The 26,781-nt window shown below is 42.4% G+C and overlaps 1 protein-coding gene across 1 annotated transcript; it reads left to right on the top strand.

Moving 5' to 3' along the window:
• The first annotated feature begins 1,988 nt into the window (after positions 1-1,988).
• Positions 1,989-26,738, top strand: phldb1a (pleckstrin homology-like domain, family B, member 1a). Its single transcript, XM_061086384.1, has 24 exons — positions 1,989-2,084; positions 2,801-2,924; positions 3,842-4,012; positions 5,685-5,822; positions 7,194-8,254; positions 11,173-11,409; positions 11,492-11,623; positions 12,049-12,186; positions 12,672-12,800; positions 14,049-14,204; positions 14,286-14,396; positions 15,393-15,482; positions 15,580-15,720; positions 16,547-16,669; positions 16,842-17,000; positions 17,161-17,301; positions 18,248-18,361; positions 18,463-18,532; positions 18,787-18,931; positions 19,247-19,337; positions 20,527-20,673; positions 22,064-22,283; positions 25,970-26,055; positions 26,598-26,738. Exons 1-24 carry the CDS (start codon positions 2,025-2,027, stop codon positions 26,736-26,738), a joined length of 4,125 nt encoding a protein of 1,374 aa, XP_060942367.1. The 5' UTR covers positions 1,989-2,024.
• The last annotated feature ends 43 nt before the right edge of the window (positions 26,739-26,781 follow it).

Below are 26,781 nucleotides of genomic sequence, written 5' to 3' on the forward strand. Positions count from 1 at the left end.
AAACTATTCTCCAGCCTGGGTGTGTACGTTCAATCACTGAGGCTTGTGGGAGAAGGAGCATGTGTGTGTGTTTGTGTGTGTGTGTGTGTGTGTGTGTGTGTGTGTGTGTGTGTGTGTGTGAGTCAGTCAGACAGAGGCACATTACCCTGCCCACTCTCCGGCCCTGTGTCTGAGTGCGTGGCTGAAAGAGGGCCAGTGTTGACAGCCAGTGGGCTGACAGCAGAGGCATGAGGGGTCCGGCAGCAGCGTTGAACAGAGGGATGGTCTGTTCTCCATGTCACTGGGTCCTCGCACACACACACGCGCACACACACACTGGACGTGATTGACAGATGTATGTATAGTTTCTACCCGGCAGCCCTCTCTGGCGTGACATCAGACACAGCTTGAACACCCCGTTGTCTCAGAGACGGGGCTAAACTTGGAGCATGACGGCTGAGGATGGTTTTTTTAGGGGGATATCTTGTTATCAAGAATTTATGCCTATCAGAGATGATGTCAGGATAACTTAGACAGTATAAGCTCAAGTTGATGTGGTAATTTCGTCACAGACTGACTGGTGTAAAATCAAAGCCCGATGTGATTTTGGACACCAGACAAACATCAGTAGGCCTACACCAAAAAACATCAAAAATAGAATCATGTTAATCGATTCAGTCCCATCTTAGAGACTCTGTGCTAAAGCTAACCTGAACCCAACACCTTGCAGTGGCACTGTATTTAGGATACCTACCTACTAATTCCAAAAGGGTCTGAAGATTGTGTTGATTGCATAACAGACCTCTAAAATAACCAACATGCAATGTATGGAAAAATAACACCAGCTAAGTAAATCATTCAAACGTATATAGAAACTACACAGGTAAACAGTAAGAAAGCTAATTCAGTTTCAAATTTATGAAAAATATTGACTGTAACAATTAACTTGCAAATACACCAGGTAGGATGAACAAAAAGTTTTCTAATTTCACTCTGCACTATAGACTGTTTATAAAAAGCTCTTCCCACAACGTCCAGCACACAGAAGTGACAGAATATTGCAGAATTGTTTGAGGAGGACAAGGGACAATAAATAATTCTGAAATAGCTCAGGAACATTAACACAGGACAAGAGAACTGGCCATTCCAAACAACCAGGTATACAACTGCCACCGCACTAGTTTTCTTAAATTGTCACATTAAAGTGAGGGAATCTGTGAAAATGACATGTCAGGTCATGACACAATTAATTTGTCCGACTGGCTAAAAGTACACAAAACAGTCACTGGATAGAAGGTGACTTCAGTTTTGCCTGGAATGCTCAGCTCCTCTGAGTTGATGCCAGGACAAGCAACCCACCCATGAGGGAGATAGTGAAAGACGTGGATACCGTCTTTTAGCAGGAAAATAAGGCCAGTCATCTGGACTGCTTATGTGTCTGTGATTGTTCCAGACACGTCTGGTTCCTTTGCTGGTCTGTTGTTTCCCTTTTCGTTTGATGTGAGCGCGATGAGCAGACAGCTGGGTCCAATCTGTCTGTGCACTGTTTGTGTGTTTGTGTTTGTATAGACTATAAGATCTGCGAGTGAGTCACGGTGACTCATCAGGTTCAGAGGAAGTGGTGATCTAGCCCCTGGTGTGTCAGGCACCTGCAGATCTTACTCACGCCTTCTGCTGCTGTGAGGATACACACATAATATCAGGCTCTTTTGTCAAATACCTGCTTGTGTTCATTCTGTAACATATATGACAGTAATGTCTTTTAGATTGAGGCATTAATCACTGCCAGCTTTCTTGACGGATCACTATGTTCGGCCTGTTCTGGAGAAACAATTACCCAGTATAATGGTTTGGTCACATGGGCTTATAACTGGGGCAGGAGGGTTTCTAAGGAAAGCACTGTTCCCATTGTGGTACAACTGTAGTAGCAGTATTCCCAGAGCTCCCATTCATCCCGTGCTCCTCTCTCTATCCCATCTCTCATTGTGTGTGTGTGTGTGCTGCAGGATCTTCACGTGTCAGATAGTTCTGACAGTCCGGCAGACATGGAGCGCATGAGGAGGAATAAAGTGGAGCAGGGGCGACAGACGCACCAGGTCCTACAGGTGAGCCGGGGCAAAACCACTGCGACTGTTATTGTACCATCTGTGGCGAAGCAGCTTGTTATTCAACAAAAACTGAGAAATGAATGATCTCCGGAAGAATTTCCTGCTTAATATGTAGGCAGCTTCCAAAGAAATCAAATGAATGTGGTCAGTGCTGAAAAGAATGAAAGTCTTTTTTTTCTGTGTACTCTGGTATGAGTTATCTCTGCATCTTTTAAAAGGTACCAAATGTTGCATGATAATCTCCAGTTATTTCCATGCTCTGTTCCTCTGCACCACATGTTTCTGACTTAGCATGAAACAACTTTTCATCAAAACCATATCATGTTTATTCCTCCAGCTCCAGCCAGCTGGGCTGCTTGTTCTTGAGGCTATTCTCCTCGGATCATTAAATGTAGCTGGTGGATATTAATGATCATGTGACAGCCACAGTATCAATGCAGGCACCTCATATAACCTCTGTGGTGAAATGTTTTGTCGATAGTTTCAAAACTAATGTCTCCTTCACCGTGTTTTACGTTAACATTTATAATACAATATTCAAATGTCAAAAAGAGTCTTTTTGAATCAAGTACATACACTGGACAGCTTATTTGAACATATCAATATTTAGATCTTATTATGTCAAACGTTGTTATGATTCTGTTAAATAGATTCTCTTAATCAGAATCTATATGTCCTCTTGCAGAGTGTTGAGACTCTCTTTGTTTTGACAGGGCACTCCTTTAGACCTGATCGAGACTGGCAAGTCCCTGAGAGTCCAGGCAGAACGCCCCCACCTGGTTAGTCTGGGAAGTGGACGTCTGAGCACGGCCATCACTTTGCTTCCACTGCAGGAAGGTGAATGACTTCTAGTGTAGTGTCTATTGTGTGTTAGGAGGATAAGTGGGTATTTAACAGTGTTGGCTTCGTCAATATTCTAAAAAATACATTTTGCAATACTAATGGAAACTGATACTCACTCAAACATAATGTGCCACTCATTTTAAAGTTGTCTTATTGTGTTGGTCTGAATCTTCACTAACAGCTTGTTAAATGTGCAATTCTGTCTTGTCATTGCTCTATAAATACTTCTTAAAGATAACTGTAAGAGGAGCTGCAAGATCAGCAATGTCGAGGCTTCACTCTTGTTTGTCAAACACGTCTGTACTGACTATGTAGGATCTGTAACTTTTGTTATTTTAAGTGACAAAGGAAGTGGGCTATACGCACTATTTAAAACAAGTCAGTGGTTATTTAATATGTAAGCAGCACAACTTGTCACGAGTGATGAATTGATAAAAAGCGATGACACATTTCAGTCTAACCCTCTTATTGTTGCTTATATTGTGCCTCAGTATTTGATCTACCTTTTGTCTCACTGGTTTATGCACCACATAGGAAAAGAATGGAAAGGGTGTGACAGTAGCACCAAAGAAAAAAGCCCTCTAGGAGTTTTATTGTGTGCAGTATCATCTGTGCTAACAAACATATATAAAAACTGTTTGTGTTGCATTACATCTCTTGTACTCAGACACTTCAGGATTAGAACTGATGAAAAAATTACAACCCATCAAAAAGCAGACACTTAGTATTAATTCCCACCGACGAGATGCTAATCATCTGGCAGGCTAGAGGCGTCTCCCCTGCCGCCGAGGCTTTGACCTCTGAGCACCCGACGTCTCTGGCTTCAACCTAAGAATACTTCACTGAACTATTTAACATGTTCATCTGGACGTCCTGTAACTGATACTGAGAAAATGTTTCTCTTGTTGCAGGAAGAACCACACTGGGCAGTGGGGGCACAGATATCCCCCTGCAGGGCCACGGCATCGCAGCGCAGCACTGCTACATTGAAAGTGAGGCGGGCGTCATAATTTTGTACCCGTGTGGGAACCAGTGCGCTGTGGATGGCCTCCCCATCACCAGACCTTATCGCCTGACACAAGGTAGCATCATGTAACATCATGGTTCATCTGCATATTCTGTTAGTTAGCAGGACTATACAAAAAAACGACTGAACCGATTTCCATGTAATTTTATAAAGGGGTGGACCATGACCCAAGAAGGATCCTTTAAATTTTGGAGCTGATCCGGATTAGAGAGCATATTCAGGATATTCCTTTCAGTTTCTTTCACATTGTCAGCTCGGGCATTTTACAGCATTTCCATTGATTTCTCAGAGAATAATTCATGGCTGAGGCACGTTTGGAGGAATGTTATTTATGGGTGTTTGAAACTTGGTGCAGATCCAAACATAAATCCAGATCTAGTGAATTTAAATGTGATTTCATGAGGGAACTGTTGGGCCTTGGTGGAGGCATGTGCTCTACTGAGTGTTATTCTAGTTGATATTGAATCGTATATCAATAACATTATAGAATTTTTGATAAAAACAAATAACAGTCTAAAAACTATACAAATACTACCCAACTTGGTTCTGCTGAGTGGCTAAAGTAGAGGGGAAGTGAATACAAATACTGTCCGGCTTCACAATAGCAAAAGTCTCTTGTCCTTCCAGTAATGTGCATACTTATACTGTAAAAAAAAGCACAACAGTCCCAACCCCTTTGGTCCCCTCTCCATGGGATCCGAGCCAGCAGCCACACCAGAATGTCATTTGAAGCCGGAGCGATCAGCCAGCGTGTGAGGAGGCAGCAGCTGCTCAACCAGAATACCTCAGGCTTTGCTCCATTCACAGGACAATCACGAAACCCTGAGCAAAACAAATCAGGAGCGGAGGAAACAGCTTCACTTATACCACCAGGAACAATGTTGACTTCACTTTGAGGGAAGGAGTTAACACTGAAGTCCCTGTGGAGGATCTATGACTTGGATTAAGCGTGAGAGTTATCAGGAAGTATTTTCAGGCATTCGTTAAAGCCACCGGAAATGCAAGAGAGAAGAAGGAGTTGAATTGACTTACTGGTTTTGCACACGTGAGTTAAACTGGTCAATACACTACTGAGTGTTCAGGAGCCCGAATACATTAATCTCACAAATAACCAAACCGTTGTAAATTGCAAAGTCTCCAGTTTACCACACAAACAATAACCACATGTCAGAGTTGTAGATGGTGATACTAATGTTCAGTCTTAAATCAAAGCAAATTTTACTTCATGTAAAGCTGAAATGTAAAATGTTAAGAAATGGTTAAATGAATTTGATACAAGATCTTGACAACTATATGTTCATCTATCAACCCATCTATGGATTAATGATTTGTACAGTTACTTTTATTGCTCTTCTCTTATTTTAACCTATAAGTGCTTTTATTTTTGTAATGTTTTTTATCATTTCGAGTGTTATTATTATTAATATTATTATTAGTGTACTGGCTGTTGGATGCAGTAACTATTACAATATTGTTTGCATACACACAGCACTTACAATACAATCTGACTGCAGTCATTATATGGTTAGATTAAATTCAGTGTAAGTGGGAACTTGTGTCAAATTATAATTGGGTATGTCTGAGTTAGAGCTTGTGTTTACACCGATAACTGCATAAACAGTTTTTTTTTTAGCAAAATATTTATAGTGATGTGTGAAAACTTTCCTCTCTGACACTTATAACCCCCCCTGACACCGTCCTTTACATTCACTCTTCTCTCCTGCCAGGGTGCATGCTGTGTTTTGGTCAGTCTACCTTTTTCCGCTTCAACCACCCAGAAGAGGCCGTGAGGATGAAGAGCATGCTGCCCGGGGGAGGAGGAGGAGGAGGCCGGGAACTCAGCACCACAAAAACTCTTCCTGCTGGTAAAGATATTTATAACGTACTTTTATCTTAACTCCAGACTGAACAGTTCCTGTGTTCCAGAAATAAGTTGCCCATGGACAACTGTGTGTATGAAGGTTGCACACTTTCCTCTTCAGCAGCTATTCTGGGCAGAGCGAATGCTTTAGGCTGTCACACGAACTTTTAGAATCATTTTGTCATTCCTTTTACATTTCTGTCAAAACTTGTTGCATAAGCTTCCATTATTACCTCCAACAAGGATGGTTTGTTTATACCCTGCCTGTTGGAAGGTTGGCTGATTTTAAGAAAGGTTACACAAAAACCAGGGATCATCTGTGTGAAATTTGTTGCAGCTCAACTGAACAGGACTGAGGTATGTGCTCTGCCATTCTAGTTCTAATCAGGGATTGTCTCATGTAGCTCAGGTGCAGAGAATTGTGGGGCATTGTTCTCTGGATACATAGGATAACAATTTTGAAACCCGACTCTATGTCTAAAATATAAATTTCAAGGATGACATCCTCACAAATATCAAAATGGTTCAGTAACCATGCACCCTGGTGAAAGATGACTAAACACTTGAATGGTGAGATAATCTGACGTCTCCAATCTGACTCAAACCAGCTCTTGTTTCCCATATCTCAAGCCCAGTCGGTCTGGACGTTTGTGATAGCGTATATTATTATCCTTGCTCTAAACTAATTATCTGTGGCCTACATTATTGTGATCTAGTTCAATTAAATCTGCAGTTTGGGCTCAGTGTGTGACCCTATTGTGACTGAGGAATGTTATAATCTTTGCCACCAGCTTTTGGATCATTTCTTTCTTTTTTACATGATGTTATATAATTGTGGCAACTGCTTCCTTGTGCTGTGGATGATATTTAGAAGCCATTCTCCCCTGACCTTACTGGTTTGGCCGTCAGAGCCAGAACAGTGCAGCGGGAGTCACCACACCCTGCCCATGTGTGCATGCATGGCCCACTCTTTCCTGACCAGGCCCTGATTTCATCTGCTCTGAATGAGCTACACGGCTGCAGCTTTTATATTTAGCAGCTCAAGATCCCTGTAGGATTACAACACAAGTGAGGAGCACATCATCCCGATCACTGGGTTTGGTTCATATACGGGGCGGCGTGGTCTCCAAGACATTCATCACTATTTAAAGTGAGCCATCGGGACACTGTGGGAGTACGCAACAACATATTCAGGCATGTGTGTTTTTCTTTTTATGAGCGACCCTCCTTCGTCCTGCACTACTGACCTGAGGTGTGGCGGATGTCAAATGTTTGTTTGTGTGTGTTTTTACAACTGTCTCCTTAACTGTGTGGGACCTCCTCATTTATTCAACAGGAATGCTCATGCACAAGTGTTTCTGTCTCCCTTCTGCAGACTCACACAGTGTGTTTAACGGCAGCCATCAGTCCTTTTCAAGCAACGGCAGCTCTAACATCAACAACATTGCAAAGACCCTCCAGTGCTCCTTGATGGTCAACACATCATCATCAGGACCTGGGAAACAGCCGCTTTCACAGCCCTCTCCTCCAAACATGCTCAATGGAAGAAACAGCTCCACAACAGAGGACTGCATATATGAAAACATCAGAACCTTGGGAAGCCAGAACCTTGGGGACATAGCCCCTCCGGTACCTGCCCGGTCCGCTCACTCCAACCACACTCCTGTCCCCAACCCGCGGAGCTCGCTGTCTGTCGCCTCGAGCAGTGCTGGCGCTGGTCACAGAGCCCAGGAGAGCCCAAAGCTTCTCAGGAATGTAAGATCCACCCCCACACCACCGAGCTCAGGGTCAGGACAGGGCACAGACAACTCTAGCCCAACTCCCAAATCATCATCTGCTAAATTTTCCCCGGCGGCTCCACCCAGCCCTCGAGTAAGAGGTTCTTCTCTCCAACACAGATCCCCCAGCCCCATGCGAGAGCAGGGCCAGTTTGTCACCAATGACGAAGTCCCTCAAAGGCTCAGGACTCCAGAGCTGCTTGTGCCCAGCGGCCTGAGAGAACTTCCTCCTGTCAGCCCTTACATGTCTGGCAAGGGGACTCCAGGATCGCAGGGCTCAGCTTCCCTCCTCGCCACACAAGGCCTCGGTGCTAAGCCTCACCCCGAGAGCCCCCAGTGCCCCGGCAAACTCACAACAAAAGCAGAGGCCATGAGAGCGCTGTACTCCCAGAGTCCATCACCGCTCTCTGGGTTGGAGAAGGAGCCTGAAGGCAGGAGATTAAGGCCTGGGCCAGGAGGTGCCATGGTATCAGGTCTGGGCACGTCTCCTCTGGCAAGCCCTCATAGCCAAAGAAAAACCTCCTGCTCGACAGTGAAGCCATATGCACGAGAGCGCAAGAACAGCATCTCCGAGATCAGCGACAACGAGGACGAGTTGCTGGAGTACCACCGCTGGCAGAGAGAGGAGAGGCTGCGGGAGCAGGAAATGGAGAAACTGGTGAGTGATTGGCCTTTTAAATATGACTTCAAAGTAGACTTGAGAATAACTTCAGGATGTAGTTCCAGGCCACATCTGGATGCTGAAGTGAAGTTTGCTTCGGAAGTCGTAAAGGAAATATTTGCTGGTCTGGTATGGTCTCTGTGACTTCATGTTTACTCTATATCCTGTGTATGGACAGAATTTGTATATACAGAACTTTGAATCCCCCCCCATTAGGAGGAAAACATTAGGTTAAAGGTGCGGAGCCACAGCTGCATCCGAGTATATGAACAGTTCGCCAAAAACAGCTTTTTTAAACATTTTTATCGAACATCAGCAAAGCTTTTAGCTATGTGCACTTCTGAGAAAATAAATATCTCTGACTTCATCCTGATATCTGCTGAAATATGTTCATCAGCAACTTGGTTGAAAATAGGGATCAGATTTGGAACTAAATCAGTCAGCAGTTTAAATTGGTTCGATGTAAGGTTTGGGCTCCACAGGTCCCTTTGTCTTTGGCCTCTGAAGTCCTTAAAAAAGCTCCTGGCTGCAGACTTCCCTTTCTGTTTGCTTTAGTAAATAATAATATGATTAGATAATCAATGTTCACGTTTTTGTCAGGAACCTTATCGTCACAATTTCAACAAAACACAGCATTAAAAACACAGCAGGTCGATTAATGAAGACTGACAACCACGTGGGTTTTAAAGAACATTTAAATAAAGACGAGTAGAGCAGGAGGCGCTGAGACTGTTGGCATACACAGACACCATGTCGGCATTCAGATATCTTGTTCAAATCTCCTGGCACACGTCCACCGGCTCGTCTCCCCACAGCGTTACCGTCATCATCAGCACATTTGGTCCGAGACACACGGGGTGAACATTCTTCCACCAGCCTTAAGGTCCGGAGCGGCGGGCGTGGCCGCTTATTGCTCAACACTGTATTTACCAAAACGACGAATGGCATTTACTTTCAAAGTTTGCCACCGCCCCAGCTGAAGGCTCTTTTCATATTCCTACCCACACTGGTTCATAGGCTGCACACGTTATCCATCCTCAATCCACACCCAGCAGGCCACCCGCCATTCTCTGTACCCCCCCTACCCCGGCCTGCTTCTATACTGACAGCTGAAGGGACAACAGAAGGGGGAGGGGGGGGGTCATTCCCGGACATTCTCCGTGTCCACAGACTATTTCAGGAACCAAGGGGTTTCTGGTAAGAGAGCGACTGACAATGTGGTGCACTGTGACTGCTGTGGATGTTTTTGTCACTAATCTGCCGTGCTGAGTCATCCATGTGCACACGATGTACAGTAGGACATCACTCCCCTGTTGATTTGTTGATTCAATTTTACTCTATTACATGATAACGATTTTGTAGCCATATTATGTTACGTTTATGTGCTGGTATAGGAAAGTATCCACACATGACAAATGGACTAATCAAATCTAGGTATCAGAGGTATCCAGGCTTTTCACAGTTTGTTGTATGTTGCTAGTTTATGGAATCATATTAAGGGTTAGGTTTGTTTTCACCTCTGTTAGTCTTTTTTTGGGCTGATAGTCACACATGAGGTTCACTTTGTATGCAAGATTACACAAAAACTGCTGGACATGATGTGATATGGATCAGAGAAGAAATAACATTTTGGTGTAGATCCAGATCAGGGGTGGATCCAGTATTTTTCTTTATAAGGTTGCTTTACATTGTCAGATTGGGTTTTGTTTCGGTGACATTTCAATTTGTCTTCCTATTTAGGGAACTGACATCTATGAGATGTATTTGGGGCAGCTTGATTTAATTTAAAAGGACTGTTGGGCCTTGGCGGTTGCTTCTGCTCTTCCGAGGCTCATTTTTAGCAGGGCAGCTCTAGCTTTCCTGTTATTCCTGTCACATTTATAAATAAATAGTGTATAACCACTCATATAATACATTAAATGACAAACCAGCTGGTGCACGAGGAACCATATTTGGGGTCAAGGATAAGGTTCTTGATTTTTGGGTTACAGAAGAAAAATGATAGATGATGAAGTGTTGACCTTTAGATGAGAGGGACAAAGAAAGGATTTCCTCTCAGTGAAACCAGTGCTCTATATGTGGGACACTGCTCTTGGCACACTTGGCACACATATGCAGGATTTTATTTTTATTCTCACTTTATTGAATCTAACCTACACACTGATATTGCTGGAGGAGAGGTAATATAATAGTAAATTTTGGCATCAGTTCCACCGAGAAGAGGCTAAAGAGGGTTAATCACTCTCACAGCATCACTATAACTTAACATAAATATCAATGTCTTTATGTTGAGGTTTTAATGAACCTGCATTTCAGATGAATATATAATACTGCTGCTTTTCATCAAGGAATGACTTGGACATTAACAAGAGCATAAACAACAGTCTAAGGTGTAAATCCTGCAGTTAAAGTAAATGACAGAGTAATTTAAATACCAGACAAACAGATGCTGGTGGTTGTTGAAACAACATGAGGCCCCTCCTCGTGCCAGACTCCTAATTATTGTCAGACTTCAGCGAGCATCCCATTGTTTGGAGTGTTGAGAGACGACAGGCTGGCACAGTGGAGACACAGCAAACAAGAGTGTATGAGACATTTAAAGTGTCTCTGATCAGAATAACAACTGGTGTACAGTGTAAGCAGAGATCCTGTTATTCAGCAATGTCTCTCTGACAGTCATCACAGTCTGTCAGATTCTGTGTTCCTAAACAACTCACGCTCTCGCAGTTTTTACTATGAACCCCCTCCTGAGACACAAACCTCGGCCCCCCTCGGTCAGGTTACAGTGGTCCGGTGCCAGTGGCGGAGGGACAGCTGCCGAAATGGGCCAAAGTCACACAAGGACATTCAAAGCTAATCTGCAACATGAGCTATGACGTAGGACGGCACGCTTACGTCTCACATGTCTTCCGCAGGAGCGACAGAGGCTGGAGACCATCCTCAATCTGTGTGCAGAGTATAATCAGGAGGGCAGTGCCCTGGAGTTGGCGGAGATGGTGAGGAGTGGGCTGCTGGGGGGGGCTGTGGGAGTCTGCCCAGGCACAGGAGACGGGATGTTCCTCCAGGGTGGAGATGGGCCTCAGAGGGCGAGGCAGATTGATGAGGACACCCAGAGAGAGGAGTCCAGCAGCACAGAGAGCACACACCAAGAAGTGAGACACACACTCATACACATGGATGGAGAGAATATCATTGTTTGGGGTTTTCCTCTGACTTTCATGAATCTGTTGTCAGTGTGATGAGCTGATGGCGGGTCAGGAGCCCGTCTACGTGGAGGAGGAAAGGAGCAGGATCCTGTTCAGAGTTGATGACTTGAAGCACAGAGTCAGTGAACTGGAGCAGCAGCTACAAGAGACCAAACAGGAGGTCAGGAGTCAGGAGTCAGGACACACACACACACACACACACACACACACACACACACACACACAAAAAAAACAATTATGTCTCCATGACTTCAGAGGACATCAGATTGATGAACTTAACTAACTAACGTCCCTAACAAGTTCTTCCATGACTTCCATTCATTGTGGGCGACCTTAACAAAACCTTATCCCTCACCTTAACCAAGGCCAATTCATGCCTAAACCTAACATTAAACTACAAACCGTTCACATTTAAGTCTTAACCTTCAAATAGCCCTTTGAAAAAGTAAGGACTGGCCAAAATGTCCACAACATAAGGTCTTTGCTCAAAATGATACCAAGATAGGTGCGCACACACACACATAGTGAGAGGAGAGGAAGATGTTTCACCTTCACCAAGCGTTTACTCAGCGTATTCGTCTGTAGGCGGAGATGGAGCAGGCTCTGCTGCAGGCCGAGAGGCGGGCAGAGCAGGAGCAGGTGGAGGCTGAGAGTGACATCATCTCTCAGCTGCAGCTCAAACTCAGCCAGCTGGACAAGGCCATCCAGAGAGAGAAGGACGAGGTAGGTGCCCCCAACACAGAGGAATGTGATACTGTAGAACACAGTGGGATCACTCACTGGTTCCTGCACGTGAATGTTGGACATGTCCTTCAGTCTCTGTGTGTGAATTTAAAAACTCACCTCTTCACGAATGTGCAAACAGTCTCGATATACACAAAGCACTGTCTTCTCTCTGCGGAGTGTCCGGCAGTTCCTGTGTTTGAAAAGATAAAAAAAGTGTGAGTCTTTTTAGCTGTATGTGTGTTGTACTAAAATGTTGATTCAGACATATCTTTTTTGTACAAATAAATCCTTAACACTCCTGCAAACCTAACCTCTGCTACAACTAATACTTTAACGGCCTTGGCTTGTTAGTGTTAAAGCTTGGCTGCATGGACTGAAGACGTCTGTGATTTTTGTTTTGTTTCTCCCATGGGTGGTGTGTGTCTGGATGCGGACCCAATTTGTGTGTGTGTACATGTGTGTGTGTTTCCATGTGTTTTTAGGGCAGGGCTAATGTGTCGGCTCAGCGGAAGGCCCTGGAAAAGCAGAGGAATGAGTACAATGAGCTGAAGAGGCAGTTTGATAAGTGCCCCTTGTCTCTAAGGGAACAGTTACAGGAGCAGCTCAGCAGGGTCAGTGTTCTCACGCAGCCCACTGGCTGGCAACAGTGAGTTATAATGTACCAAATACCACAGTACTGTATGAACTGCACAGAAACAGTCACGGACATAACACTGACTTGGTTGTGAAGCACTCAGAGCTACTCATAAACCTGCAGGCGGCGCTTCCTCTTTTTCTGCTGTGGCCCTTGAACTTGTTTAGGTTCATTATGTCGGAGCCATTTATAAGCTTGACGCTTTTTCTTCTCCAGCAGCAGTTTTAGAGTTCTGCTTGATTGCTGCTGTTCCCTCATTCTGGATGCTTGACTCTGCCAATAAGTATTAATTATCATACTTAATAATGTTAACAGCTTTGCTCTAAAGGTTTGCATGCCTCCTGCTTATGAAACCTGCTTATTATTCATGTCACTTGCAGCCACTTTTTGCTTTTAAGCAGAACATTTTCACAACTGATGGAATGAAATAGTTGCTATTCCCTCGTGAACTTTAAAGGAGACATAAGATGCGCTTTCAGTGTTTCTTTCCTCAAGTGTGTTGTTTAGGTGTTTGTGTTTGTAAAAGTTCTGCAAAGTTAAAAAGCCCAGAGTCTGCAGTAAAGGGAAATCCAATGACATTACAACACAATGCCTGATTTCTGCATAGTGCACGCCAAGCAGCTAGTCTGAGACACCCCCTAAAAGTATGTTTAGGCTCGCTGTTTCTGTCCTTTTGTGCAGCAGCGGGCATCAGAAACAACTTCACTTCCACTGATGCATATCAACGGTTTGATTGGTAGCACATCTCCTAACTTATTTGATTTGCTGTGTGCGGCACGCTGGAGGCAAGAGTCTGTAAACGGGTCAGTCTCTACAGACATCTGGAAGGAGATTGCAGGACTTGGAAACTATGGCGCATTCTCCGTCAATGGTTTGACAAGGCAAAGAAAAGATGTGCTGGGCAAAGTGATGCCTTTTCTGAAACATGAAAAGCCTGAATATGAGCTTAATGTGTCTCCTTTAAAGGCTGAGGCTGTTGTTTCCCGTGTATTTATTCTTGTGCATTAACACCAATTCGTGTTTGAGTCCTTCTATCAATACTTTCTCTCCAGCATTTCAGTTGGGACCATCACTTGCAACACTTGGTGATATTGTTTTAATAGTTTACACTTAATAGTGGATAACTGTAGTTTTTGCAAACACAGACAGCAGCAGTTAGCCAGAACCCTTCATTTGTCTCAGTGATGTCAGTGGTTTCATGCAGTGTGTGTGTATTCGTGGACAGAAAGCTGAAGCTGTGGAGTGCGGGACCAAGCAGTTTGAGGAGCTGGAGTTCTGCCAGCTGGAGGAGGAGAGCAGTTTGGAGGAGAAGAAGGAGACGCAGAGCTCGCAGCTCCTCCAAGAGAGGGCTGAGTACCACTGCAGCGTGGCCCGGAGGAAGGTGGGAACACACACATACAGAATAACACCATTAAATCCTATGTGAGTGTGACCTGACAGTTTGACATACGTGGTTTCACAGGAGAAGATGGCCACGATGGAGGCTCAGGTGAAGCAGCTGGGGCTTCAGGCCGCGCAGGACTGTGAGAGGATGGTTAGAGACAGGGCGGCGGCTCTGCAGCTGTTACACAAGGTTACCTGCTCGTAATGAACCTCGTCACAACTAAGGTTGCAAAGGGGTGGAAAGTTTCCGGTAAATTTCCGGAAACTTTCCGGAAACTTTCCACGGGAATATTAAGCTCGGGAATTTTGGGAATTTTGAAAAAAATAAAACTATGCAAATTAAACGCTGAGCAATAAAAACATCATTCAAAACTCTATTTTAAAGATGTATGGAATGCAGCACATGCTGCACGTTGAATTTCAACCCTCCACTGTGCATTCTTCCATCACATGCACAGATAATTCCCAGCATCCTGCACACTACAGAACTATTGAGGCCTACTGAGGTGTGCAGGACTAGTCAGGTACGTTTCGATGATATTACTCGGGAAAATATATTAGCATGCTTATTGAGGATTGTTCATCTGTTCATCTAGCCTATTTCCATTAATTTATCCATCAATTGTAAAATATGTTTACAGACTACTCCAATTGTTTGGCTAACTATTTATATCTCTGGCATTGCATTAGTGTTTTTTTACAAACTTTTTTCTCATCTAATTCTACAGAACAATGCCACGTGCACTATCTCATGTGTGGAGACATTTCACCCCATCCAATGTAGAAGGAAAGGCTGTGTACATTTGAAAATACTGTGCAAAGACCTATGTTAAGAATGACACAACGATGCAGAAGCATATAGTCAAGTGCCCAAAGTTTCCTCAGGGCTCAAATCAGCCTATGACACAACAAAATGTTTATATGTATGTCTGTATATGACAAGGTAAATACAGTTAGCATGAATTACCCACAACATTTCCAGTTTATTCCCGTTAATTCCCGTTAATTCCTGTTAATTCCCGTATATTCCCGTATATTCCCGTTAATTCCCGTTAATTCCCATGGAAAGTTTCCAACTTTGAATATTCCCGGAATTTTGCAACCCTAGTCACAACTGCATTGTATTTAACACATTATAGGGCTGCAAGGCATGCATCCATCTATTCATGTTCCTTCTTCCTCCCAGGAGCAAGACAGGTTGTGTGCTCTGGAGAAGAGGCACCACGCATCGACCGGAGAGAGAAGTTACCTGAAGCCCAGCAGCAACATGAAGGAGGTGGGTGGGAACACGTGTGATCTCTAAGCTGCAGAGTCATTACTGAAAAAGTGGATTAAGGAAGGAAAAAACAAACTTAGATGAACTTTCTAAACAGGAATTGCTTCACATCAGCGAACCTGACCTTGTTTATGTGGACGGTCCTCCTGATAGACCCTGTCCCTCCTCTGCCTCCTTCTCCTCCTCCTCCTCCTCTCACCTCCCCTCCCCTGAACTCTACCCTGTTAGACTACAAGAGGTAAATCCCAACAAAAACTAACAAACCCTAATTGTGCCTGTGCTGTTGCAATAAAAATAGGCATGATGGTGTCCAAGCAGATACTGACAAACATTAGCGAGCTTGCAGTGTGAATATTCTCTGTATATTAGGTTTGTTTAAACTTTAAAGGATTATACATTCTTCAAACTATTGGTTATTCCATCTAAATTGAATCTTTGACATAAACTAACATCATAGGGGTAGATGTAAAAAAGAAAAAAAAAGAAAACTAGAATGACAATCAGTAGAGTGCATACCTCCGCCAAGGCACAACTGTCGCACTGTAAAACCACCTATAAATTTAATAGATCTGAATTTTTATGTGAATAAATGTGCAACAATTCACACACACTCTAAATATCAGTCCGTTAAAAATATCTGATTTGATCCATCAGAGCCTATGAATTATTTTTTGAGAAATCACAGAAAATGTTTAAAATCTTCCAATGTTAACTACAAAAAACAAAAGAACCCTGGATCTGCCCCCCCAAAGTTTACTGGGTTCTTCCCTGAAACATACCAAATCCTTCCAAGTTTCATGATAATCCGTCTCGTTCTTTTTTGTGTAATCTTGCTCACAAACAAACAGAACAAAAGATGGGTGAAATACCCTCCTTGGCAGAGGTAATAGACTTTGAAGCAGCTGCTATATATTCAACTCTTTCTAAATGTAACTTTTTTCAAGGCTGAATAAGTTCCGATGTTTTCCCGTTTGCTTTGTGAGTCTTTGCATGACTTTTCTAGGCGTTGACAGTTTGTTGTCTCCTGCCCTCTCATCCCATGTCTCTTTTGGCCGTTGATGCAGGAGTACCTCAGGCTGTCTGATGTCTATAAGATGTATGGGAATGCTTCTGTGCAGCCTCACTCTTCCTCCCCTGCTGCTCTCCACTGCGTCTCCCTCTCTGTATCTCCAGGTCTGCCATGCGAGGTAGACACTCCGCCTGCTTCCTGCCACACTGTCCACATCCTCCTCTGACTGATCTATGTGCTAAATACTTAAACCACTGAAGCAAATCAATATCCTCTCGAAATATGTCACAACCTCTTAACTTTCTTTTCCACTTTCTTCTCCCTCACGTGTGTGTGTTGTCTGTGTGAAGGAATACATCACAGTCAGTCAATTAAGTCAGATCTTTGGGATGCAGAGACTGAATCCCTCCTCCTCTGCCTCTATTCCATCATTCCACATTGCCTCTTCTGAATCTGTTTTCTCGTGCCACTCAGCTGCATGTGGCCCTTCCTCCTTTCTCTCTGCACAGGTTTGTTTTTCTCCCAGTTCATGATGCTTAATGAGTTTCTATATTTCTGATCTGAGATGAAATGATCTTTCCTCCCCGCCTGATGCTTCTCTTACTGATGCTCTTGCTTCACCGCTTCCTCTCTTTTTTCTCTTTGGCTGGCTCCCTCTCATCACCTCAGAGTCAGCCTGAGCTGAGCAGGAATGCAATGCCTCCTATTAATCTCGAGCGCTGGTACCAGGACATCATGGCAGCTGGAGAGAATCAGTCGTGTCCTCCACCGCTGCCTGCCAAGTCTTTTTCTGCACGCAGACACGGGCAGGTAAAATCAACACTGTCACTCTCTTGCTCGCCTCTTTATGTCTGTCTCTGTCAAAAAACAAACTCTATTTGTGCAGTAACTTTCATCAGATTAGTGCAGTTCAACTATTGGCTGATGAGCCAAGAAAAGACAAGATGAATAAAAATGCTCATAAAGAAATTCCATACAATAGATTTTAAAAGTTATAAAAAACTATAAAAAGTACATTATATAGAAGAAATAAATCTGATTAGCAAAGAGGAAATAAAATAATATCTTAATACTATACTAAATCCAAAGCCAGGCTAAAACACGTCCATCTGCTCTCAGATCCTCCAGCAGCTTGGAGCGTAAACAACTGCAACATGTATGTTTTAATGAAGCGTCTTTTCAATCTTGTAATTCAATGTCTTGCAAAATACTGCTAGTGAGAGGCCAAATGCATCCCTGCTCCTGAAACTAGGAGGCCCTCTAGTAGACAGTTTATGTATCTCCTGTTATACAGTCTATCAGTGGTACCTTCCACTGAGACAAATATGTTTTAAAAAGGAAAGGACAAGGAGAGAAATTGAAATAAATTTTAATGAAGCCACAAAGTGAAGCACATGAAAGGTCCTGTAAGAAATACTGTGAGCAGGATAAGGAAGTCTTTCAGCTCACATGACTGAGACCACGACAGTCAGTCAATGTTGCACTCAGGTGAAGAGGTGCAACATGGAGGACCGACCCAAGTCACCAACTGATCAGCAGGGACTCAGAAAGAGTGAGGTCAAAGGTCAGATTGGTGCTGAACTCGACCACCCCATTCATTTGCCTGAAGGATTTTATACATTTCCTCAGTTCAGACTTGCCAGCCACCCTAAAAGTCAAATATAAAATTTGTTGTCTTTGGTCTTTTTTGTGCAAAACATCTAAAAAAAAATGTTCTTAAATAAAAAAAAAAAATGATGTGTCTTTCTCCCCTCAGCTGTTGAAATCCAAATCAGATGGCGAGGTTGGACTGGCGGCGTCATGGTCTCATGTCAGCAGTGCAGCAGCCCTGCCACACTCCAGCGCTCATGAGAGAAACGCATCCACCAAGGTGAGACGTTTGTCTGTTGACTTTAAAGGTAATCTCTAAATTAATGCTTTAAAAGGTAGTTCACAGTGTGATGACCTCCATGTGTTTCTCAGGGGTTACAGTTAGCTCTGGGAGAGATGTCAACGCCGTTAGACATGGAGTCCAGGAGGCAGATGGTTATACAGGGCACAGGTACTTGACTCCTTCAGTCTTCATCTGATTTATTTAGCACAGTGGGGACTTTCACTGGGTGTGATCATGTGACTTCAACCAGAGGAAAACTGTGGTAATTGTTTCAGGAACATGTATTAGTTCCACTTAGTTTAACATGATCTGTGTCTGATTATATGATTATAACCAACTGGTAGCAGTGACATGGCATCATCAGTAGAGGGCACTGCAAGTCTGTGACGGCTGTCTCTGCCTCTCTGCCTCTGCCTGCACAGACGTGTCTCCCACTGTCCATCACTCCATCCTGCATCATCAGTCGCCACCGAGCGGAAACCAGGCGTACGACACCCTGAGTCTGGAGAGCTCAGACAGCATGGAGACCAGCGTCTCCACCGGCAACTCCGCCTGCACCCCGGAAAGGTGAGAGACCGGAAAATCAGAGGCTGGCTCTGTTACCATGGGAACACTCAAGTCTGCCCTGTCTTCTAGCAGAAGGGTCACTTTTTTTCCCAGTGACATCATGTTCCGTTACACGTCTGCTCCCGTGACTACAAGTACACTGTCTGTTGCCATGCCAACCTCTTCAAGTTTTTTTGTGAAGTTCAAAGACTCTTTTCCCACAAAAACCTTTGTCTCCTGTGTTTGGTCTCCGGGCATGTCTGTGTACTTTTTTCATCTAAGGCCTTGTGTCATATAGCTGTGTCATCAGAGGCTGCTCCCCTCTGTGTGTTGCAGTGTCTGCGGGTTAGAGACCCAGAGGATAGAGGAGATGGAGAAGATGTTGAAGGAGGCGCAGCAGGAGAAAGCCAGACTCGTGGAGAACCGAGTGAGTGACCAGCTTTAGTGTTGCAGAGTTTGGACGTGAACACGACTGAACATCAGTTATTAAATATACAGGTCCAAAACATCATCTCCATGATCATCTAAATTAGTGGATTAGTCAATAAGTCGATGGACATATAATTATTTGGCAACTGCTTTGATAATTGATAGTTTGAATCATTTCAAAATAAAACATCAAAAAACTTACAAGCTATCTTAGCAAAGAATATGAAACAAAATCTCCTTCAAATTAGAGCAGGCATTTGTCAATATTTTCTAACCAACATTTTCAAACTAAATTATTAAATTGATTATTTGAAGATGGATAAATGAGCTTGATAAATTAATTGATAGGGGAAATAATGTAATTAGTAATATAACAAAAGCTGTGCTAGTGGAAAACATTTACACAGTTTTACACTACATGTGTGTAAACACATATATTTTTTCTGTATAGGATGACTTATCAACCTATACAGATAATTAGAGTATTTTTATGGTTATGATGATATCCTGATATGGATATCAAAAGTCTATCAGAATATTAGTGTATACCAACATGATGTATATTATTTAACTGTTTAAATTTTCCATTAATAGCTTGTAAGGTGCATTTACAAGGTGTAAATGCACCTTGTAACTGTGTCTTAAAATGTGCTATACAAGGTTTACTTTTATTGCTATTATTATTATTCAATAAATATATGAAAACAATATATTTAACTCATCAAATTGACGTTCAATGTAAAATATACAATAATCTTTCACAGGTTAAAAAAAATCTAAATGATAGTTTAACAACACAGTGAGTTTTTAGTTATAATCACCAAACCTACCAGGTCTACTTAAGGTGTATTTTGGTAAAAGTTTTGTGTGTCTTAAAAACAATCTGAGGATGATCAGTGTTCAAGGTGAAGTGAAGTTGTGAGCGGTGTTTGAAAGATCTTGTTGAAAGTGTCTGAAAGCAGCAAAGGATAATTTTACATCAGCAAAGCTTCTATACACACAAACTTGAGGGATATATTTTACAAAACCCTGGATTGGGACTTGAATCCTCATGTTCCTCCTCTGACAGTCATCCACTTTGTATCACAATATTTGCCCACCATTAACATATTCTCCCCGTCTCCCTGTTATTTTTCTTCCCTTCTCCCCCATCTGTTCCTCCCTCTCTCCTCTCCCAACGCTCCCAGGAGAGGGAGGTGCAGGCTCGGCGGCAGATGTTGGAGGAGGAGCGGAGGAGGCGAGAGGAGGCCGAGAGAAGGCTCCTGGACGAGACGGCCCACAGGCAGAGGCTGGTGGAGGAGGAGGTGAAGATGAGAGAGAAACACTTCTCCCAGGTCAGTGGAGCAGCGGGAGGAGATGACGGCGGCGAGAAGTGGAGGGAGGAAGGGAGGGAGATATGGGGGAGAGGATGAGAGGCGAGACACTAAAGAGAGGCTGGGTGGATGAGAAGATCAAAGACTGTCAGGGAAGGGAGACAAAGGGGGAGAGAATGGAGGGAAGGGAGGAGAGGGTGAGAGAAAGAGGAGAGAGAAATGGGTGGGACTGAAAGGAGTAAAAAACATACATGATATACATGACATTTTAATCTGATTGTGTTTAATTACCAGCTTCTCTCTTATGAGTAGTAAACAAATATGATGAAATATCAACACACCTATAGCTCAATGTATTACTAGTTCTAGAAAACACTTTAACTATCAATATCCGATCAAACTAGAGCAGCACTTAGACTCTGCCAAGGCCCAACAGTCCCTTTGGGAAACCAGATTTAAATTCACAAGATCCAGATCTTTGTTTTAATCTGCACTAAATTGCACACACTCATAAATATCATCCCCTTAAACGTGCCTAATTTGCCTTCATCCAATTTTTATTATTTTCTGAGAAATCAATGAAAATAACGATATATGCTCTCAAAGTGAAAGAAAGTGGAATAAAACAGGTGATGAAATTATCTAATGTGAAAGTTGTTTCTCAAACTGATGAGCCCAGAAAGTCTCCCACCGCTTTTTAGTGTCTTTCAGCTCCTTGTTTTGGTTTCACTTCCCTCACTGCGTTTGTTCATTCTCACCACTTCCATCAGTGATGTGATCAGACGCTGCACATTTCCTTTTACTCTGATGAACCCCCTGTACAGCAACACTTAACACTATACAGCAGAATCAGAGGCTATAGCGCATGAAGGTAACTCCCTTGGTGAACACAAACAAATTTGACTTACTATCCTTCAAATCCAAATGAATGCCGACAGTATATCAGTATTATACCAAGTCGCTGACACTGGTTTAGGTCACAGAAAGAGAAACATCAAACCTTATTTGCTCTAAGATTTCTGGATCCCTACGGACTTGTTTTGACTTGAAACTTGAAAGTGTTCTCAAATCTTGACTTGTGTTAATAACTACAACTAGAATGCCACTCAGTAAAACCCAATGGTTCCCTTAATTTCAAATCTATAGCTGCGCAAAGTTTTCACACATATCAATATCACATGTTTCATTTTTTTCAGCAAGATCCATGCATCCTAAATTTGATGTGTTCTTCCCTGATCGATTTACCTAAACACCTTCTTTACTTTAAATTGGGCTGCACCATATCGGGCCCTGACATGTGCTCTACCAAAAAACCCTTTAATTAAGCTTCACTGATTATCCCCATCACATAATTTAGTAGCATTTACAGCACCAAGTCTATGAGTAACAACATGAAACGTTTTCCTCACAGGCTCGTCCAATGACGCGCTACCTGCCCAACCGTAAGGAGGAGTTTGACCTGCGCGCCCATGTGGAGTCGTCGGGCCACAGCATCGACACCTGCCCCTTCGTCAACCTCACTGAGAAAATGTGTAAGGGCCACCTGGTGAAGATGGGCGGCAAAATCAAATCCTGGAAGAAACGCTGGTTCGTTTTTGACCGTCTCAAGAGGAACTTCTGCTATTACGCGGGTGAGTATATATTTTATTTCCGAAATGTGGGTCAATTTAAGCTTGTCTAAAAAGCCCAGAAACTTATACTACTTCAGTTCACTTAGTTTTGTGGAAATCAATCCGGTAAATTTGCATAATCTTGGCTACAAACTAACCAACCAACCAACAAACAAATGGACAGGGGTGAAAACAAAACTCCTTACTGGAAAAGTGACCAAACAATTCATATCCCACAGCATGATGCAATCCCATTTATAGGTAAGATTCATAATGTTGTTTATTTCCGAAATAAAACCAGAATATAATAAAGGCATCAAGTTTTTATCAAAATCTTTCTATATGATGATGTTTTTTCAGTCTAACCTTCCTCTGACACATTATTTCTTGTGCTCTTTAAACACTAAACACGCTTGATTTTCAGATTTGTGTCTTTCTATAGAATAAAATGTATCTTTTGTCCTGATTGCCTGATTGTGTGAAATCACTCTGTCAGGAGTCTCAAGTGCTTTGGAAAAGTGGGTCACTTCACCTCATGTGATGTAAAAATTAAATGTCCATATTTCTTCCAGATAGCTGGAACACCTCTATAAGAAATTATGTTTATTATATAAGTTGAGCTCCCTTAATGATGGCGCATCCCCACAAAGCAGCACTTCTGCTTTTAAAACCAGTTCAGAAAAGTTGTATTATCAACATGTGACATGTGACATCAAAGTGCATTTCAAAATCTGCACGTTTGCAGAACAGCTTGAATAAAAACATCCCTCCCTCCCTCCTCTGTCATGGCCCTGGGGCCTCACATTTACTCCTTGTGTTAGAAACTTCTCTCTGCACCACCAGGACTGAACAGGATGAGGGAGACAAACAAATGAGAATGAGTTAATCAGAATCAAATTAAAATGTATTGAGAACTGGAGGAATAGACTATGGAGCCTAGAGTAGACCAGTATGGAACCAGTCCTGTGAATGAGATGCTTCAGATATGAAAGAGACTCCACACTTGGTGGTGGTGATGAGGAAGGAACAAGAAGTGAGGACGGCTCATGAAGGCTTCTGATTGGACGGTTTGGGGTGGAGGTGGTAACTTGAATAATTGACAGCTGAGTGACAGGAGGGAGACAGAACATTTTAAAACTTTGACAGCTCACATGAGATTGGCTCAAGGCGAGTGAGTCAGGTTGTGATTGGACGAAAAGAGAGAGAATGAGCTGATGGGAGCGTAGAGACAGTGAGCACTGTGCATGTGATTCAGGAGACGAGAAGACAGTGTTCCTCACGGAGCTTCCACTAAACTTCATTACTGAAATGAACTCTTTAAACTCACCGTAAAGAAAGGTTTAAGTTCTATTAAGTTTTTAATGGTGTGTGGTTTTGCTCAAAGTTATAGAGCTAACAGTAAACAAGAAATTACTTAAATGTGAACTTGAACTAACTGAATCAGGAATGGATCATGGATGTTGGACATATATTCAACCCCTCTGTGTAAATTGTGGCCCCTGACTTAGAAAATGTCTAGATCCGCCAATGCGTAAACTTTTTGTTGAAAACTTTCCTTCTGTTCACCAGGCAGAGACCCGACTTCTTGTTTTCACTGTCCAAGTTGTGGCTGTCCTCACTTCTCTTTATTCATCAGGAGCCAAACAGTGAATAATGTTGCACAAAGTGGAATATTCCGCCCTCGCTGTTGCTGTTGTAAATTAGTTGGCAACTCACATCTAAACTGTCCCCGACGTTGGAAATGAGAACATTTAGTTTGAATAATTGACCGTCACATTTTGAGACACAAAGTTCGAAACACAATCCGAGTGTATTTTCATTACCGACGCCCCTCGTCTCTTCGCTCCCCTCTCTCTCTCTCCTCTCTTGCCTAGCCTTTTCACCCCCTCACTCCTGACGAAGATGATGGTGGTGATGATGGTGATGAAATAAGATGCAATACTTTCTCTGGATGTGTTTTTCTTGGGGAGGAGGCTAGCTCCTGGCTTGTTCGTGACTAATAAAACGAAACTCACATTTCAAAAACATTTATCTCATTACTAAGCAGATTTGACTTATGGAAGAGGGAGAACGAGGGAAAGTGTTGAACGTATTTCAAACGATTGCCTTTTAATTGTCGCTGGGTGTTTGTTTCTGAGCCGGGCACCGCAGCGCACACTGGAGGAGACAGAAAGAAAAGGGCCGCTGTTTGTTTGAATAAGACTGGAATCAGACAGAAACTCTTTAAACTGAAGTAATTTGAAGGAAATTGATCTGAGATGAAATAAAAAAGTCTCCTTCACACTCAAACGCCTTCAGTTTAGCCTCAAACTAGAAAAAAACACATCAATCCAGCGATTGCATCCGCTGAGATCCATCCACCAAATTTACGGAAACATAAAACTCCTCAGTGTTGGAGTGACCTCAAACTGCTTATAGGTACATGCTGTGAACAGAGAACCAAACTCCTGTGTACTGGACACGAGCTCTGACCTGCTTTAAGGGAAAATGTTGAAGATCAAATCCCAAAGAGGCTTTTCCTTTTAAGATTTACAAAAGATCTCAACCTCGCCAGCGGGGACAAAAAAAAAGAAAAAAGGATAAGAGTGAAGAAAACAAGTCAAATTAATAGGATGGCAAAGACTTGAGGCATAGCTTGAAATAGACCTGCACTTTTAATTAACTTTTGCTCTGATCCACTGCTGCTCATACCTATTCATGGGGTATGTGTGTTGCTGGGAAAAGTGGGGGTTAAACACCTTTCTCCTTTTTTTCGTATATCTGATTTTCCCATCCACATTTCACTTATTCTTCTTCTGTTTTACTCAAACTGCAACCATTTTTCAAATATTATTAATTTAACATCTGGTAGAATAGAGGGTGAGAGCTATATTAACTTAAAAAGACACAAAATTACTTTGAAAAGTAAACCAATTAAGGCAGAAACAAACAATACTCATAAATTCAAGTGAATATGCTATTCACTGTTGAACTGCTCACTCCCGAGGGCAATATTCAGCTTATTGAAATTAAATCACTGTTAATGATTAAAAAAAATAAATAATCATAAATTTAAAGAGTGATGGGGAATAAGACATCTACAAGAAGAAGTTTCCTGGCTTTTAACTAGAATCCTTCCTAAAGTCACATTTTAGGTACAAAACAATCTTATCTTGAATAAATGACCAGATCATTCAACTTTTATTTCTGCTGGAACTCGTTGTAAATTGTTGGAAACTGTGTGTGACATTACATAGCACTTTATCTATTAGGCCTTTTCCCACATGCAGTTTGACCTGAGCAGTTGTTCCAGTAAGAAACAAAATATATTTTTTTCGCCTTGTGCTTTTCTTATGTACTCAGTTTTTAGTTTTAATTTATTTACATCTAATTGTGTTTGTTTTAAACTGTCCACCATTGGATCACAGTCAGCTGTTAATAGTGTGAGATTATTCTGCAGTTGCCTTTATTTAATTATAAAAAGGCTTAAATTAAGGTAGAAATTTTAAATATGTTTTTTGGGATCCACGGCCCTAATTATGAAATGATAAATATTTGCTTTAAAAGGAATTCAGGCTTTGACAAGCTGTCCAAAAACAAACATGAACTGTATTCCCACAGTTGCGGCTGGTTGTTCTGTCTGGAGCTCAGACTGGCAGAGGTCTTGCATCAGTACAAGACGTAATATAATGTTTCTTAATATATTTTTTTTCTTTTTCTCCTCTCAGACAAGCATGAAACCAAGCTGAAAGGACTAATTTACTTTCAGGCGATTGAAGAGGTTTATTATGATCACCTACGCAGTGCCACCAAGGTAAACACTCTCTCTTCTTTTTTATAATAGGCTACTATTAGATCATAGATTGAATGGAATAAAATCTGAGGGGTTTAGATGCTAAATGTTATTTAATCAAATTAGGGGGGGAAAGGTAGAGGGATTTTAAAATCACAGATGTTCTTTTTTAGAAACCATCATTTATAAATGAAGGTTTTGAACCAGCTCTAACTTTTTACATTACTAATAATGAAGCTTATTTTCACAATAAAATTTTGCTTTTTTTTTTTCAAAATAGAAGATATCATAATTATAGAATAAAACTTTGAGTGTCTGTAGGACATACACATTTGGAGGTTTTGGATTGATTTGGTTGGATTTACAATTTAAAAAATGTATCTTATTTTCCCAAAGTGTATAGACTATTTACAAAAAATATTTTGAAACAAACAATTATATGTCAGCTAGTATTTTAATGTATTTTTTTCTGATAAACTTCTCGGAGGAAAAAGGTGCAACAGGTGCAGCTGCAGTCTCTGGTCTCTAACGTCTCCCTCTCTGTTCCCCCTGTGATCCTCCAGAGCCCCAATCCTTCTTTGACCTTCTGCGTGAAAACCCACGACCGGCTCTACTACATGGTGGCCCCGTCCCCGGAGGCCATGAGGATCTGGATGGATGTCATAGTAACGGGCGCCGAAGGCTACACGCAGTTCATGAGCTGAGGGACCATGTGTCGGGTGACAGGTTCGGAGGATGATGGGGACT

This window comes from Limanda limanda, chromosome 14 (genome assembly GCF_963576545.1).
Source record: "Limanda limanda chromosome 14, fLimLim1.1, whole genome shotgun sequence".
Classification (NCBI taxonomy): domain Eukaryota; kingdom Metazoa; phylum Chordata; class Actinopteri; order Pleuronectiformes; family Pleuronectidae; genus Limanda; species Limanda limanda.

Coding starts and splice junctions, on each gene's coding strand:
- phldb1a (XM_061086384.1), top strand. CDS start 2,025: ATGGAGCGCATGAGGAGGAATAAAGTGGAGCAGGGGCGACAGACGCAC. Junction 16,670..16,841: donor CTCCAGGTCTGCCATGCGAG/GTAGACACTCCG, acceptor GTCTGTGTGAAG/GAATACATCACAGTCAGTCA. Junction 20,674..22,063: donor GAGAGAAACACTTCTCCCAG/GTCAGTGGAGCA, acceptor TTTTCCTCACAG/GCTCGTCCAATGACGCGCTA.